General features: G+C 39.0%; 1 protein-coding gene across 1 annotated transcript; it reads right to left on the bottom strand.

Annotated features, from left to right (window-relative positions):
• Positions 1 to 539: 539 nt before the first annotated feature.
• Positions 540 to 4,851, bottom strand: BTG4 (BTG anti-proliferation factor 4). The gene is made up of 4 exons (XM_025928916.2): positions 4,623 to 4,851; positions 4,028 to 4,165; positions 2,767 to 2,965; positions 540 to 870 (listed from the first exon to the last, which is right to left on the bottom strand). Exons 1-4 carry the CDS (start codon positions 4,793 to 4,795, stop codon positions 691 to 693), a joined length of 690 nt encoding a protein of 229 aa, XP_025784701.1. The 5' UTR covers positions 4,796 to 4,851; the 3' UTR covers positions 540 to 690.
• Between the last annotated feature and the right edge of the window lie 10,967 nt (positions 4,852 to 15,818).

Raw genomic sequence — 15,818 nt, 5'->3', positions numbered from 1 at the left:
TTTTAAATTAGCTTGAATCCTTATAATGAGTAGCTGTCACTGTTATGAAAGTCGTAATTAAGTCTATTAAGAGTTTTAGAAATGGATGAAAATTTTTGAAAGACACGCAAGCAAGGGAATTTTGTATCTTAAAGAGTAATCTTAAAACAAGCTCCCAATGGCCTTGTGAAATAGAGCAGTGATGGCAGGTAACAAAATGGAACCAGGAGACTGTATCATGAGGCTCACACTTTGCCAAGTGAAGTTCTATTTGTTTTAATGGCTAATGAAGAAACACAAACTTTCGAAGCTTTCTTGCAAAAAAAACCCAAAAACAAAAACAAAAAGAAAAAAAAATCAATAACAAAAACAAAAAACTGAACTAGCAAGTTATTAAAAACATAGTACGTTTATTTAAACCGTTACTTTTCATAATTCATTGAATCTCATCACAGGTCACTATCTTCATTCCATTACCTTACTGAGTACATTCATTAGTGTTACATAAAACTTCACATAAAATTAAGAGTTAAAAGTATAGCTAAGAACACTGTTATGATCTGCACTAGAGGATTTGCCATTACGCCACTCTAGTCCCTGAGATGGTTATTTTTTCTGTTTCATGGGCCTCTCAATTTTAGACTCCCTTTTGTTATAGAGAAAATGAAGCCGCTCCTCTGAGCTCTATCCCACAAGTGCCCGACCACTGCATTATCGGTTAGTGTTGACCCAGTGGTACCTGTCTACCCGGTAGATAGCAGCAGGCCTCTGACGCTTATGATTTTTATGCAATGCATAAGCATTTCCTAGGAGGCCCATACGGCCATCTGCCATATTCTTTTTGCGGGAGACATGGAACCAAGATTGAAAGGACTGTTTAAAGTTTTCAACCTGAAAAAAAAAAAAAAAGTATCAAAGTAGGTAAAAATACTTAAAAACACATCTTCAAATTTGTGTATAGTCTTGGGTTCTCCTCTACCCCACCCTCCCTCTCTGGCTTAACACCCAACTGTCTAATCGTGATCTTTTGGGCTAAGGTCTAGATATATCCATTTTCAACATCCCAAATAACCAATACAGATGTTTTACAGATCACACTCCTAAAGTACGTTGCTCTACAAAGTATATAGCTGACTACAGATCTGATCCCTAGGTGGAAGGAAATCTTTCTAAAGCATAAGAATAGAATTAAAGGGGGCGCCTGGGTGGCGCAGTCGGTTAAGCGTCCGACTTCAGCCAGGTCATGATCTCGCGGTCCGTGAGTTCGAGCCCCGCGTCGGGCTCTGGGCTGATGGCTCAGAGCCTGGAGCCTGTTTCCGATTCTGTGTCTCCCTCTCTCTCTGCCCCTCCCCTGTTCATGCTCTGTCTCTCTCTGTCCCAAAAATAAATAAATGTTGAAAAAAAAATTAAAAAAAAAAAAGAATAGAACTAAGGGCATCTATTTCAATATATGATTTTAAACTTTTACACATATAGAACTATACAATAAACTATAGTTTACAAACTACACAAGCTATAGAAAAATTATTTGCCAGTAATATGAAAAGGGGTTAAAATATTTCTAACCTTTGAAGAGCCTATAATAATACATTAAGACCTCAAATAATTCGTGAGGAGAAGATTCGTATGCTAATAAGTACCCAAAACATTTGGGCACATGGAGATTTGTTTTTTAATGTTACTTAAAGTACCCGTGTCTAGAACAGGTAGCATCTTTAGTAAATTATTTTTAAGTAAGAATAACCAATTTTAGGAAAAATGATACAAGAGACACTTTCATTACATAGAGCTAGTTAGACTACAAATAAACAAAACCTTTAGATGCTACTTTGGCATATATTCCGAACAGGGAAATGTCCGTATGACCCAGTAACTCCATGTCTAAGAATCAAATCTCCACACTAACTTAAAATACAGTCATCTCTACAAGTTATCAACTTTTTTTTGCATCATAAAAATGTGGAAATAATCCAGATGAGTGCCAGTAATTGATTGGTTAAATTACAAGGGAAAAAAATGCCAAGATGTTATTTCAATTGTTCTAATGTTACAACAGAAGTGATTAATTTCAGCAAACGTACAAACAAGTATATACATACAGTGTCAGTCAAGATTCTGTCTAGAGTAACGTTTTTCAAATTGTGGGTTGCAACCATTTTTGAGTTATGAAATCAATTTAGGTGGTTGAAATCAATTTAGTAGAAAATATTGGGGACATTATGCCAATTAAGAGTAAGTATTTTTTTTTTAAACCTATTTCCAACATATAAATATGCTTACCTTTCTGTGGGTTGTGGTTAAATATATATATATGTATGTAATATGTATATATAATATATATAATATGAATATATTTATGTTTGATATATATTTAATTAATAATCTAATATGTATTTAAATTATGTATTTTTTTAGAACAACTGTTCTCATGGTAAGATTACAGACCTTTGACCATTTCTTAATATTCCAAATTTTCTACAAGTGGTAGGTTATTTTCTACTAGCAAGAAAGTCTGCTAATTTTCATATTTAATTATGAAGGAATTTGGATTAAAGGAAACTTCTGTTCAAATAATATGGAGAAACAGTCCTATGTAACTCCTGAGGACTCCACCAAGTAAAGAAACTACACAAAGAAGAAAAAAATTTTCCTAGAATGTTAATAATGTCATTTTAATCTTTACGGTTTTGTTTCTGTTTTCCATTTGTTTCTTTTACAGTGAACAAATTCTTTTCAGAATTAGGACAGAAAAAAAAAAAAAGCATCGAGAACTGGACCACACTTCACCTGATAAATACTCTTTGGATTGCTGACTTTAGGAATGATCTGCGGTTCTTTGTTACAACTTTCTTCATCAGAGGAAATGCCAGAGGCATAGTCTAATGTAGCTCGATTAACAGCACAGCTGACCTGTTGGGAAAGCTCCCATTCGTCCCATCTGCCTTTAAAAGAAGCAATTGTAAATGGATGATTTTTCTCACCGTACCTAAGTAGGAAAAGAAGATTTCTTTATTAAGGATTCAAAAATCCAAGTTTTTTTTTCATTTCTAACCTTTTCTACAGACCGCTCAACCAATCTGCAAAAAGTTATTTTAAGAAACAAATTGAGGGGCGCCTGGGTGGCGCAGTCGGTTAAGCATCCGACTTCAGCCAGGTCACGATCTCGCGGTCCGTGAGTTCGAGCCCCGCGTCGGGCTCTGGGCTGATGGCTCAGAGCCTGGAGCCTGTTTCTGATTCTGTGTCTCCCTCTCTCTCTGCCCCTCCCCCGTTCATGCTCCGTCTCTCTCTGTCCCAAAAATAAATAAAAAACGTTGAAAAAAAATTAAAAAAAAAAAAAAAAGAAACAAATTGAAATGGCTTGACAGCAAAGCAAATTGCAAGACACTGTGACCTTCAGCTTCCACGGGGTAGCAATTAGTGAGGGTATTCTGTAAGGGCTAGCTTGGTGAATTTCTCTGACAAAGAAAAACTAGTCTCTTTTGATTCAACTAATGAACTGAGTTCCAATTCCTCTGCCCCCTTGATATTGCCTGTAATACTTAGGCCTTACAGTCTATAGTTAGCAATACAGTGCAGTGATTGAAGTCAAATTTCAAATACAGGAAAACCTTAGTTTGCGAGCATAATTTGTTCCGGAAACACACATGTAATCCAAAGCACTTGTATAGCAAAGAGAATTTCAAGAACCATTGGCCCAGTTATGATCATGTGACATTAGGCATCACATACTACTCGTATTGCAAGATATCACTCGTATCAAGTTAAAATTTATTAGAAATGTTTGCTGGTCTTGGACAACACTCGCAGAACAAGTTACTCACAATCCAAGGTTTGACTGTACTGTGTAAAGTCTCTGTGCTTCCACTGTGTCCACTCCTACTGGAAGTCTGTGCTAAGAAAGTTTGCATCTGAAACCTTAACCAGCCAGTGCCCTCACCGCTAATGCAGGGCTTTAGTGGATCATCTCTTACCAAGGTGCACAGAACTGACTCTATAACCCATGATTCCAGGGATCACAGAGCACACTGCCTCCAGTGAAATTACTCACCTACAGCACACTTCAAAGGGATCTACCCATATGGTCATCTCCTTTGGAAGTCCCAGGTGAGAAAAATCCACGTTACTTTCAGCACAAGCCCTTTCTAGAATGGGATCTTTATCCTGACTATTATTTATCCTGATACACCTTTAGAAAGCAAGGAAAGGGAAACAAACACTTGGTGACAGGCACCTTAGTAGACGGGAATCATGTGGTGGGCCAACTGCTCTCATACCGCTGACCCCCACCCTGTCCCTCCACGGCTTTCCGAGTAGAACCATCAACATCAGCTACTCACAACGTTACATCACTAAGTCACGCAATTAGTTTTGCCGAATGTCCTCTGCCGATCTTTCACGGTAAACGCAAGTCAGAGATAGTTTAATCCACCCCACGTAAGGGGGGTTGCACTACAGTTTTCAACGATGTTGAAATTGTATAGTTTTCTCTATGCACTGCCACCTGCTGCATTTCTTCCAAGCCCAAGTTCAAATAAATTTGAGGCCATAAAGCTTTTGTTACTCGTAGACCGCCAACAGAATCACTGCCAATGGTTATTGCTTGCTCGTTAGTTCCCCTTGTCATCCTATATGCCAGCTCTCACCTGAACGCTTGCCCTTTAGAAGGGCAGTCGGCATGCCAGTGACTTCTGTAGGTTTCAAACAAGATTGTCGTCAGCTTTTCTGCAAAGTCTTCTATTTTCTGTTTACTCAGTTTATCATGTTTTTTCACCAATCTTGTGACAAAGAAAACGGCTGTTGCAATTTCATCTCTCATGATTCAAGAGAAAGGAGGAGGACTGCAACCATTCAAAGGAAGTGAGAATAAATGAACTAGAAACAGGATCAAGCTTACAATCAACATGTAATTGCCATTTGGAAGTTTTATATACCTGAAACATAGAAATCATTTGCTGGTTCTTCGTCAACTAAATAAGCGTGTCAGTAGGGTCCACTACCAAAACAGCCATGAACACCAATTCCTCAATTAGCCAGTTTTTAATGTTTTCAAAGAAAAAAAACCCACTTTTTAAAACTTTAATATATTTAAGAAACAAATAAAACACCAGTATGCAACTTAAGTTAAAAAAAAAAAGTCTGGATACGGGACAGTAAATTACACCCGAGCACCACTTTTTAAAAAGGTATTTACAGAAAGCAGAACATTTCAGAGTATAGTAGCTCTAAAATGTGACTCTCAGGTTGCCTGCTTTAAGTAAAAGTTAAGGTTAATCAAACATACACTATATTTGCCAGAAAAGATGCTTTAGCCCCCACAACAACAACAAAAATAAAAGTGGGCCAGAGTTAGAAAACACTCTCCCCCACACCTGTTTTGTTAGTTTTAGGCTGAAGTTTATATAAGCCTGGGTCAAAAGCCTGACAGGTGTTTAACCTTACACAGGTGCTTTCCTTTAGGTTAATTAGATAGCTTCTTCCAGGTCCCCCTCAGATTGCTCCCTGGTAGATGTAGAATGAGTTCTTTAAAATGGTCAAAGATTTCCACCTGGATTTGTCTCTTCTGTTTTGCTATTAAAATCTTATCTCTTATGACACAGATTGAGAATCAAGCCTTCGCCTTCCATATCCTAACATCCTACATCCCAATACTTTTGTCTCTAATTGTAACTGTCAACATATTAAAGAATTTTGCCTTGGATCTTTTCTGAAACGGAAGGCAACTTTCTCTGAACAATCATTATGTTGACTATGCTCATTTTTTAACTAAAATGTTTATTTGTCAAATAAGTGGAAGAGATCTTGGAGTTTATCCAGTCTCCCTGGTTCTCAAAGTGTACTTCACTGACCACCTCATTTGGAGCCACTGGGTTGTTTGTTAAAAATGCAGATTTGTGGCCCTTTCCCCAGGTCTACTGAATTGATACTTCTGTAGGTGAGTTCTGAAAATCTGTAATTCACAAACTCTTTCAGGTGATTCTTATACCCGCTAAAATTTAAGCACCGCCTCACCTGACATAGAGGTCATTCAGGCTCTTCATCAGTGACAAAGAATTCGTTCTCTTACAAGGAAGCCCTTTTCATTTCTAGAAACCTGCAAATACCAGGCAGTACCTCCTCCCTCCTAAGGGAAGCCTTAGCTCTTCCCTCTGGAACCACTGACTGTATCTAACTTTCCATCACATGCAGACGCTTCAAACCTTAGCTATTCCATCCCTCCTGAGTCTTCTCTCTTGCACAGCCAACCTCGACTTTTTAACAGTTCTTCCCATAGACACGTTACTCAGACACTTCATGCTCGGCCCTCCCCTGTGGATGAATGAGTTTCAGGCATGTCAGTAATGCTCGTTTAGAGTGTGGAGCCTGGAATGACACACAATGGCCCAGGTAAGCTCTGCTATCACAGATTATAGTGGGACTGTCTCCACCCTTACTACAAATACTGTATTTCTAGAACACAGCCTCGGGTGGCATTCACCTTGTTGGCAGCGATATCCCACCGCTGCCTCGTGCTGAACTTGCAAGTAGTCTTTTTCACTAGTGCTGTTGGGGTTTTTTTGTTTGTTTGTTTGTTTGTTTGTTTACATCTTTCCCTTTCTGCATAGCATAATGTTGAAGAATATGGGCTTTGGAGTTAGACCTGGGTGTGAGTTGCAACTTAACGACTCACTGTCTTTGTAACCTGGAGGAGCTTTCTTACCTCCTGAACAGGTTCTGATCTACGAAATGGGAGGGATGAGAGTGACCCCCCCGCCTCAGGGTTGTTAACAAGATTGCAATCAATAACACGTCAAAGCACCCAGTCCGGAGCCTGCCTAGCAGTTGTTACAGGAAGGCAGAGCAGTTAAGAAACTAGGGGGACCTGGGTGGCTCAGTGAGTTAAGTGTCTGACTTGGGCTCAGGTTCATGGGTTAGAGCCCATGGGTTCATGGGTTCTCTGGTTCATGGGTTAGAGCCCTGCAGGGGACTCTCTGCCATGAGCACAGAGCCGGCTTCAGATCCTCTGTCCTCTCTCTCTCTCTCTCTCTCTCCCTCCCTCCCTCCCTCAAAAATAAACATTAAAAAAAAGAAAAAAAAAAGAAAGAAATCAGCTGTAAAATCAAGCTTTGGGATTGAATCCCAGCCCATCTTTAACCAGAAATTTAGGGAAGTTTCTCAATCTCTCTCATCTTCAAAATCTCATCTGTGAAAAAGGGGGTAAAAAGTGTACCCAAAGCTTTGGAATCAGGCTTCCAGATCTAGAACACTTTGTAGCGTTGTTATGAGAATTAAGTATAAGATGCCTCAAAGAGCACCAAGTTCTCAGTAAATGATCTGTAAACGATAGATATTACTACTATTGCCTTATGAGCTTCTTGTCAAGATTAAATTATAAAATTATATGAAGTATCCAGTAGAACGCCAGGCTTATAGTAAGTGCTCAAAAAGTGGTAGCCTTTCTTATTAATAAATAATAACTTTATATTTATTTTCTTAGAAGTCTTTCCTGGGGCACCTGGGTGGCTCAGTTAGTTAAGCGTCCGACTCCAGCTCAGGTCATGATCTCACAATTCATGAGTTCAAGCCCCGACTCGGGCTCTATGCTGACAACTGAGAGTCTGCAGCCTGCTTTGGATTCTGTGTTTCCCTCTCTCTCTGTCCCTCCCCTACTCGTGCTCTTATCTCTGTTTCTCAAAAGTAAATAAACAATAACAAAATTTTTTTTAAGTCTTTCCTGATGCTTTACGGCTTAAATGACAACTGCATATTGCAGTTTACCTATCATATTTCATTGTGTTAAATCTAGAACATCACTATAAGGAATCAAGATTATTTGTGACCCTAATCTTGTCATTCAGTGAATTCTCTCATCATTTTGACTACCTGCTATTTGTAAATTTGACAAGAATGTGTCTTGTTACTAACAAGTTGAATGGAATAAAGATCAAGCAAAGTGCTTTGACAAAATCCAAGGGACTCTAGAACACATTGGAATATATTCTAGAGAGAGCTGGATGGATACACATTTTTTATAGTATTTTTTTAATGTTTATTTATTTTGGAGACAGAGAGAGAGAGACAGAGTGTGAGAGGGGGAGGTGCAGAGAGAAAGGGAGACACAGAATCCAAAGCAGGCTCCAGGCTCTGAGCTGTCAGCACAGAGCCCGACACGGGGCTCAAACCCACGGACCACGAGATCATGATCTGAGCCAAAGTCGGAGGCCCAACTGACGGAGCCACCCAGGCGCCCCAGGATATACATTTTTAAATGTCATTCTGTAGCCTGTTTACAGTAATATTAGTATTACTCTTTTGAAATTTTACATAGGAAAAGAATAGAATAGAGACATATAAACATTTGCTATTGTTATGAACTAAGATTTTTAACGTAAGGAAAAAGGATAAAAGTGTAAAATCAAGGAAATTAAGAAAAATCCTATGTTACATTTGAAATGGTAATAGTAATATAAACTTGAGGGTTTTTTCCCCCCCAAAATTTGTATGTTAATTCTGTCCTACTGAAAGGCCTAGAATCAACAAACAATCCCATGGCTCATTTTGTGGTCTCTAAATACCATTTCTCACTTAAAAAAACAAACGAACAAACCCTTAGCACACCAGCTGATTCCAGTTCGAGTTCAGGAAATCTATTAGATGAGCCTAGAAGGTATTTTACCAGAAAGCAAGAAAGCTACACAAAACTAGCGGGTCATGTCAACAGATAGAAGGGCCTACATGAAGGGCTCCCAGTGGCCAAAGAGAAGTCATTCTGGACACTCTAACAGATACCGAGGCCCTTCAACCAGTTCCCCTCTTCAGCGTCAACACCATCCTCTCCCAACTGCTGGAACTATCAGATGCTCATGGCTCATAGCTGTGTCTCTCACTGGAACTTACTCTCGGAAACTACCTCGCAGAAAAGATATCCTCCCCTCCTCTGCAAGGGGCCACCTGCAGCCATTGATGGGCTAATGTGGGAATACGAAAACCTGGCCCCCTTGCAAATCTGAAGAGCCGTCCCATCTCTAGAGCTCCCCATAAAATAGGCTGAGTCCTCAGTTGCAAGTGTATCACTAGTCCGCCTCTCCCTCTCTCCGTCCTATGTTTCCAATTCCCTTGCGGGTGTATCTCTCAAGAGAACTCCCTAAGAAACCTTCTGCATGTAGTCCCCCCATCTCAGAGTCTGTTTCTAATAGAGGAAGCCAATCTGAGACAGATGTTTTAAGGAAATAGACTCTACAGTAGAATTTTGGAAATGAATTACTCCCCTGTTGGCCGGGGTAAAAACTTCATTGTTAGTGGTAGTGGGCACGCTGGAGTGGTATAACTTAAAACGGTCACCAGTGACGAACTGAGATGAAATATCGATACTATTATTGGAAACACAGATAGGATTGCACTGGCTAGGGTAATATCTTTGATGCTTAGGAGGTATGAGAAATGATAATATAAGGACAATGGAAATGGTCCCTGAGCACCTGCAAGTAATGATGTGATTCAATAAGGCTAGTTCAACTAGCATTTAATTATCTACTCCATGCCCAGAACATGTAAAAATAAAATTAAGTTGCAACCAGGACCTTAATGATCTTTCTTTTTCATAGCATCTTATTGATTTCGGCTTCCCGTGGCATATTTCTTATTCCCCTTACTCAATTGCAGGGTTGGCAAACTGTTGCACTTTGGAATCGCCTTAATATCTTTTAAAAATACTGATGCCCGACTCCTCCCCCCAGAGATTCTGATTTAAGGGGGATAGAGTACAACCAGGACATCAGGACTTTTAAAAGCTTCCGCAAATGATTCTTATATGCAGCACAGGTAGAAGCACATTAAGAGAGAGAGCTCCTAGCTATTAAGATTTCCCATTTATTTTATACTCTTGATTGCTTCACAATGCCTTAAGGTTAACACAGATTATCATCACAGTTTTGCATCATTTCTTCTCATCTTTTCTAGGCTTTGTTGGGATTTGCAAAGGTTAATTTTTTTTTAATTTATGTTAGAAGTAAAAAAAATTGAAAACCAGGACAACTACTCATATTGCTGAAATAAAATTTACGTTAAAACTAAAGGCACAATATGCATTAACATATCCTCCATTTTTTCCTTTTCAAATGGTTTAGTGTTTGCATTTATAATACTAAAATGGTGCCAGGTGTTTAATCATTCTTTGATTATTTCACCTTCCCGGATGCCACACTGCTGTACTGCATTTTGAGCTGGTGAAACACATTAGCTGATGAGGCTTTGAACCCTCCCTAGCATTATTTTCTGAAACAGGCCCAGGCAGGCCTTAATGTTATGAATAGAACAGCAGAATAACAATGTACTTAGAGTTCAGAAAGAACAAATAGAAACTAAACATCATGCAACACTTCCTTCAGTTACTTGTTTATGATGACTTTAAACACCTTATTTAAATCACCTCCTATACATAATGACATCTATACCTTCTATTATAATTCATATTCAATCCATGACTATTTACTGACCATCTACTACATATTAGATGCTGCTCAGTGCCATGGGGTTAAAAAAAAATTCAACGGGGGCGCCTGAGTGGCTCAGTCGGTTGAGCATCTGACTTGGGCTCAGGTCATGATGTCACAGTTGGTGGGTTTGAGCCCCGCGTCGGGCTCCGTGCTGACAGCTCAGAGCCTGGAGCCTGCTTCGGATTCTGTGTCTCCCACTCTCTGCCCCTCCCCCACTCACACTCTCTCAAAAATGAATAAATGTTAAAAAAAATTTTTTTTTAATTCAATTTTCTTTTCAAGAGGCTTATAATCTGGAGAAGGAAATCAGATATGTATACAAGTGACTATTTGGATGCAACCTTTTGAGAAATGGGATAGTCAAAAATCACTCCAAGTTTCCAGCATTAGTAACCAAGACAATAATGTTACCACTGCAATAACTGAGTTCAGCAGAAGAGCTGGGGTCAGAAGAACAGTGCTCGGTTCAGATTGAGTGCTCTGTTATCCATGGCAATTAAACATGCAGGTAGTAATAATGCTCAATGGCAGGATATTAGAATTTAGCAGAAGGTTGAGACTGGGCCAGCCTAAACCAACCTCATATATTTTCTTAATGTTTATTTATTTTTGAGAGAGAGACAAACAGCTTGAGTGGGCAAGGGGTGGAGAGACAGGGAGACACAGAATCTAAAGAAGGCTCCAGGCTCTGAGTTGTCAGCACAATGTCCGACGCAGGGCTCGAACTCACAAACTGAGAGATGGTGACCTGAGCCAAAGTCGGAGGCTTAACTGACTGAGCCACCCGGCCACCCCTAAACCAACCTCATATTTAAGTAGAATAGAAAATGGATGTGGAGGGGCTCAGGTCATGATGTCATGGTTTGGGAGTTCAAGCCCCATGTTGGCTTTTGTGCTGACAGCACAGAGCCTGCTTGGGACTCTCAATCTCCTTCTCTCTCTCAAATTCAATACACAGACATAAAAAAAATTTTTTTTAAGAAAATGGATGCAGAAATTTAAGAACAAAAAATAGAAATAAAACATCTCTTGCACCACTTTTATGCCATGTCTACAATTTCCATTACGAGGGGCTCCTAGGTGGCTCCATCGGTTGACCGTGAGACTCTTGGTTTCAACTCAGGTCACGATCTCATGGTTTCCTGAGTTCAGGCACCGGTTGGGCTCTGGGTTGGCAGCACAGAGCCTGCTTAGGCTTCTCTGTCTCCTCTCTCTGCCCCTCCCTACTCACGCTATCTCTGTCTCTCTCAAAATAAATAAAACCTTAAGCAAATTAAAAGTAAATAAAAATAAAATAGAACTCCCATTATGAGGCATTTAGTCCCTTGACTAGACGTTGTCTTTCAGGATTTCCTTCTGAAAATGTCAAACGAGTTATCCTCGGTACAAGGAAAGAATCCTGTTCTGTCTGGAGATGTTTTGGAAATAGGGGAGGGAGCCCGAGGGGAAGCACCATGGAAACATGGAAACGGGGCAAACATGAGGTTTCTGACCATGAGGTTTCGAATGTAGATGAAGAACAGAAATAAGGGGAAGTATATCAAAGACCTATTTTACCTTCTGATTAAGACTGTAACAGAGAGTCAAATGGTAGAAAACAGGAAAATGACCGAAATGACCTTGCACAAGTTAGCAATTTCCGGAACTGCATTTCCTCATTTTAGCGTGAGGGAATTTCAGCTGGATCGCTAAGGTACCTTCAAGCCCAAGGTTCATCGATAACAGTAAACCTTGAAAATCTGATTCTGCATTTGTCTTCTTGATCTTAGCTAAACCTCGGTATAAGATGAAAATATTTATGCATTTAATAATTTTAAAATAGGCAAAATAATTTTATAATGTCCTCTATGTTGAACATAACACTCACTACATTTTTTGATGTTATAGCCAGTCTTATCATCAGACCGATGTGATTTCATTAGCTTCCCTTACTTAAGTTGCAAATGATGTCCATATGCAAATGCACATCATTGCTAATGAAGAAAAAAATACAGATGTTTTAGCAGAAATCCCACTTCTGACAGAAAGTGTATTTTTTTTATTTTTTTTATTCTTTATTTTTGAGAGAGAGACAGAGAGACAGAGTATGAGCAGGGGAGGAACAGAGAGAGGGAGACACAGAATCTGAAGCAGGCTCCAGGCTCTGAGCTGTCAGCATAGAGCCCGACGCGGGGCTCAAACCTACAGACAATGAGTTCGTGACCTGAGCAGAAGTCTGACACTTAACCAACTGAGCCACCCAGGAGCCCCAGAAAGTGTATTTTTTTAAATAACCTAAGTAAGTAGCACTGTTTTATAAAGCCGTTTTATAAAGCCTCCAGCAGATGCTGGAGGGTCAGTGAAAAATAAGACATCATACCTGTCTTAGAGATCTCATTTATCCTTGGCACTTTAACTATTGCACCTTAAGAATAACTAAATCTCTCCTTTCCAGAGTTGCAGCCCCAAATATCCACCTTTACCAAGGTCCTTTCATCCCCTAAACATGCCTGACCGTAAATGCATCCTGATTAGCCTCTGACTACTTTTGCCTCCCAGCGTCTTCATTTGTCATTGGAAACTGGGGGTTCATCTTGGTCTCTCTCCACTTTAGTCACCAGGTCCTGTGCACTTTCCTTCCCCAAGCCTCTCCCATTCATACCATATTTTCTACATCACTGCATGCCTAGGCCATTAAAATAATTGCCTAAATGGACGTTGAGGCTCCTCAGTCTCTTCCTCTTCTAATCTATGCCACTTTATTAATCTCCATAGAACAACACATCATGTAAGTCATAGCCCCATCAGAAGAATGAGATTAAAACTCTCTGGCCTGACACCTAAAGTCCCCCACGATCTATTTCTTACTTACCCACCTATCTAATCTTATTTCCCCAAGTGCGGACACAGTCATTGCTCTCCCAACTGACCGTGTATGTTATGGTCTCCATGAATTTGATCGTTATGTTTCCTTCATGAGTTGTTCCTGCTACCAAGAACATCCACCTCTGTCTTCTCCCCTTATCTGAGTCCTACTCTTTCTTCAAGACCCAGATTGATCCCTTATTTTCCATATAGCCTTCTCCATGTCCCTACCTTTGGTGATTTGCTTTTTCTTTTTTCCTAAATACTGGCAATAATGACACTTATGTAAATTGTGCAGCCACTACAAAAAACACTATGAAGATTGCTCAAACAAAATAAAAATATCATATGATTCAGTAATTCCAATTCTGGGTATTTATCTGAAGAAAACAATTAACACTGATTTGAAGAGATAAGTGCACCCCTATGTTTATGGCAGCATTATTTACAACAGCCAAGATATGGAAGGACCCAAGTGTTTATTAATAGATGACTGAATAAAAAAGGTGTGGTGCATATATAGATATGCCATGGAATATTACTCAGCCATATAAAAAAAGAATGAAATCTTGCCACTTGTGACAATGTGGATGGACCTAGAGGGCATTATACTAAGTGAAATAAGTCAGACCGAAATACAAATACCGTATGATTTCAGTTGTGTGTCAAGATAATTATCTATTATTAATTAAACATTAAAAAATTAAAAATTAATTTTAAAAGAACAATGAAGCTTACATTAGTATTAAGAAGTCTTGAAGCATCTATTAATCTAACCATCTTGGTACTTAAGTAATTATATATAATGTAAACATATAAATAATATATGAATAGTATATTGTATATATTAATATTAATATAATTACTAGACCCTTCCTTAATTAGCTGTGTATACAACCTGTCTATCTCTCCAACTAAACCATAAATCCCTGGACTGCATTCTTTCAAGATGGTTAATAAGAAAAATATTTGTTCGTACTGTTAAAGCCTTAACAAAGAGCTCAAGCAATTTTAATTACGAAGTCTATTTTTTAGATTGTTTCTGATTTACTAAAAGATAAATTAATTGAACATTTTCATATTGAAAGCAACAGTATTGATTAATCAATAAATATAAATAAGAAGCTAATGAATCTGGGGCACTCTTACTAATGAGAGCACAAGGAAATGGAATCAGAGGTATGAAATTATAAAAACTCCTGACAGCTCATTTTAGCTGGAAAGAAAATCTCCTGTCATAATTAAACAGATTCATTAATTTTTAGCTCTTCAAAGGCACTAGGTTGACTTCAATCTAGTCTTGCATCAACATATACACTAGTTCTTAATAGAGTAGCGTGAATGGTAATAAGGTAGTCTGACATTTATTGGTCTATATAAAAATCAAAACATGGTGTTATATTTCCTAAGAGAAAATATGCATTTAGAAAGTGGGTTTAGGAGCGCCTGGGTGGGTCAGTCAGTAAAGCATATGACTTCGGCTCCGGTCCTGATCTCGCGGTTGGTGAGTTCGAGCCCCACATCGGACTTGCTACTCTTATCACAGAGCCTGCTTTGCATCTTCTGTCCCCCTCTCTCTATCTACCCCTCTCCTGCTCATACTCTCTCTCTCTCTCTCTCTCTCAAAAATAAATAAACAATTAAAAAATAGGTTTAAAAATAAGCTGTTAAGCAGAGCCTAGGTGGCTCAGTTAGTTAAGCATCCAACTCTTGATTTGGGCTCAGGTCAAGAGCTCATGGTTTGTGGGTTAGAACCTCTGCTGTCAGCACAGAGCCCGCTTCAGATCCTGTCTCTCTCTCTGCTGTTCCCCCGCTTGCACATAGTCTCTCTCTCTCTCTCTCCAACAAATGAACATTTGAAAAAAATGAAAAAATTTAAAAAAATCTTTCTAAAATAAGCTGCTAAACTCCAATAAATCTCTAATCAGTCTGATTTTTCACTTCTTTCTCTCTAATGGCATCCTTCAAAAGCTATGGAAGATAGAATATGTTCAGATGGTGTGTCTGTGTGTGTTAAAAGAAGAAAGTAAGTTTGTCTCCACCTTTTGTAATTCCCAATCCCCATCACTCTAGTCTTTCATCTAGGAGTGGTAAATTTAACCAATGCAAGTTCTCCAAAGCTAAAGCAGAAGGTGTATGTTTTCTATACTCTTCTTGGTTTCCTCCTGATCATTAACTCTCATCGCCTCCCCTTAGCAATCCTTCCCCATCACCCTAATCACCAAAAGCTCAGAAATTCAATAAAACAGTAAACACTCTCCCTGAAAGGTACCTTCCTGGTTTTGTCTAAAACAAATGCAATCTTCTGTTTGGTATTTTAAAACACCACAAGCATTCTTACTTAGATTAAATCATGGGTCTCCCTGGTCTCCAGGCATGCCTAGACATGAACCATAAAGGGAATGAGATCCTTGGAGTTTCTCTAGTAACTACAGGCCAAGTCAACAGCAACCCTAAGAACAAGCATTCTTTAAAAAAAAAAAAAAAAAAAGACACATTTTTTTCTTGTTATTTTACTTTTTT

This window comes from Puma concolor, chromosome D1 (assembly GCF_028749965.1).
Source record: "Puma concolor isolate L17-30 chromosome D1, mPumCon1.1.hap2, whole genome shotgun sequence".
Classification (NCBI taxonomy): Eukaryota; Metazoa; Chordata; class Mammalia; order Carnivora; family Felidae; genus Puma; species Puma concolor.
This window is presented reverse-complemented; position numbering and strand designations above follow the sequence as displayed.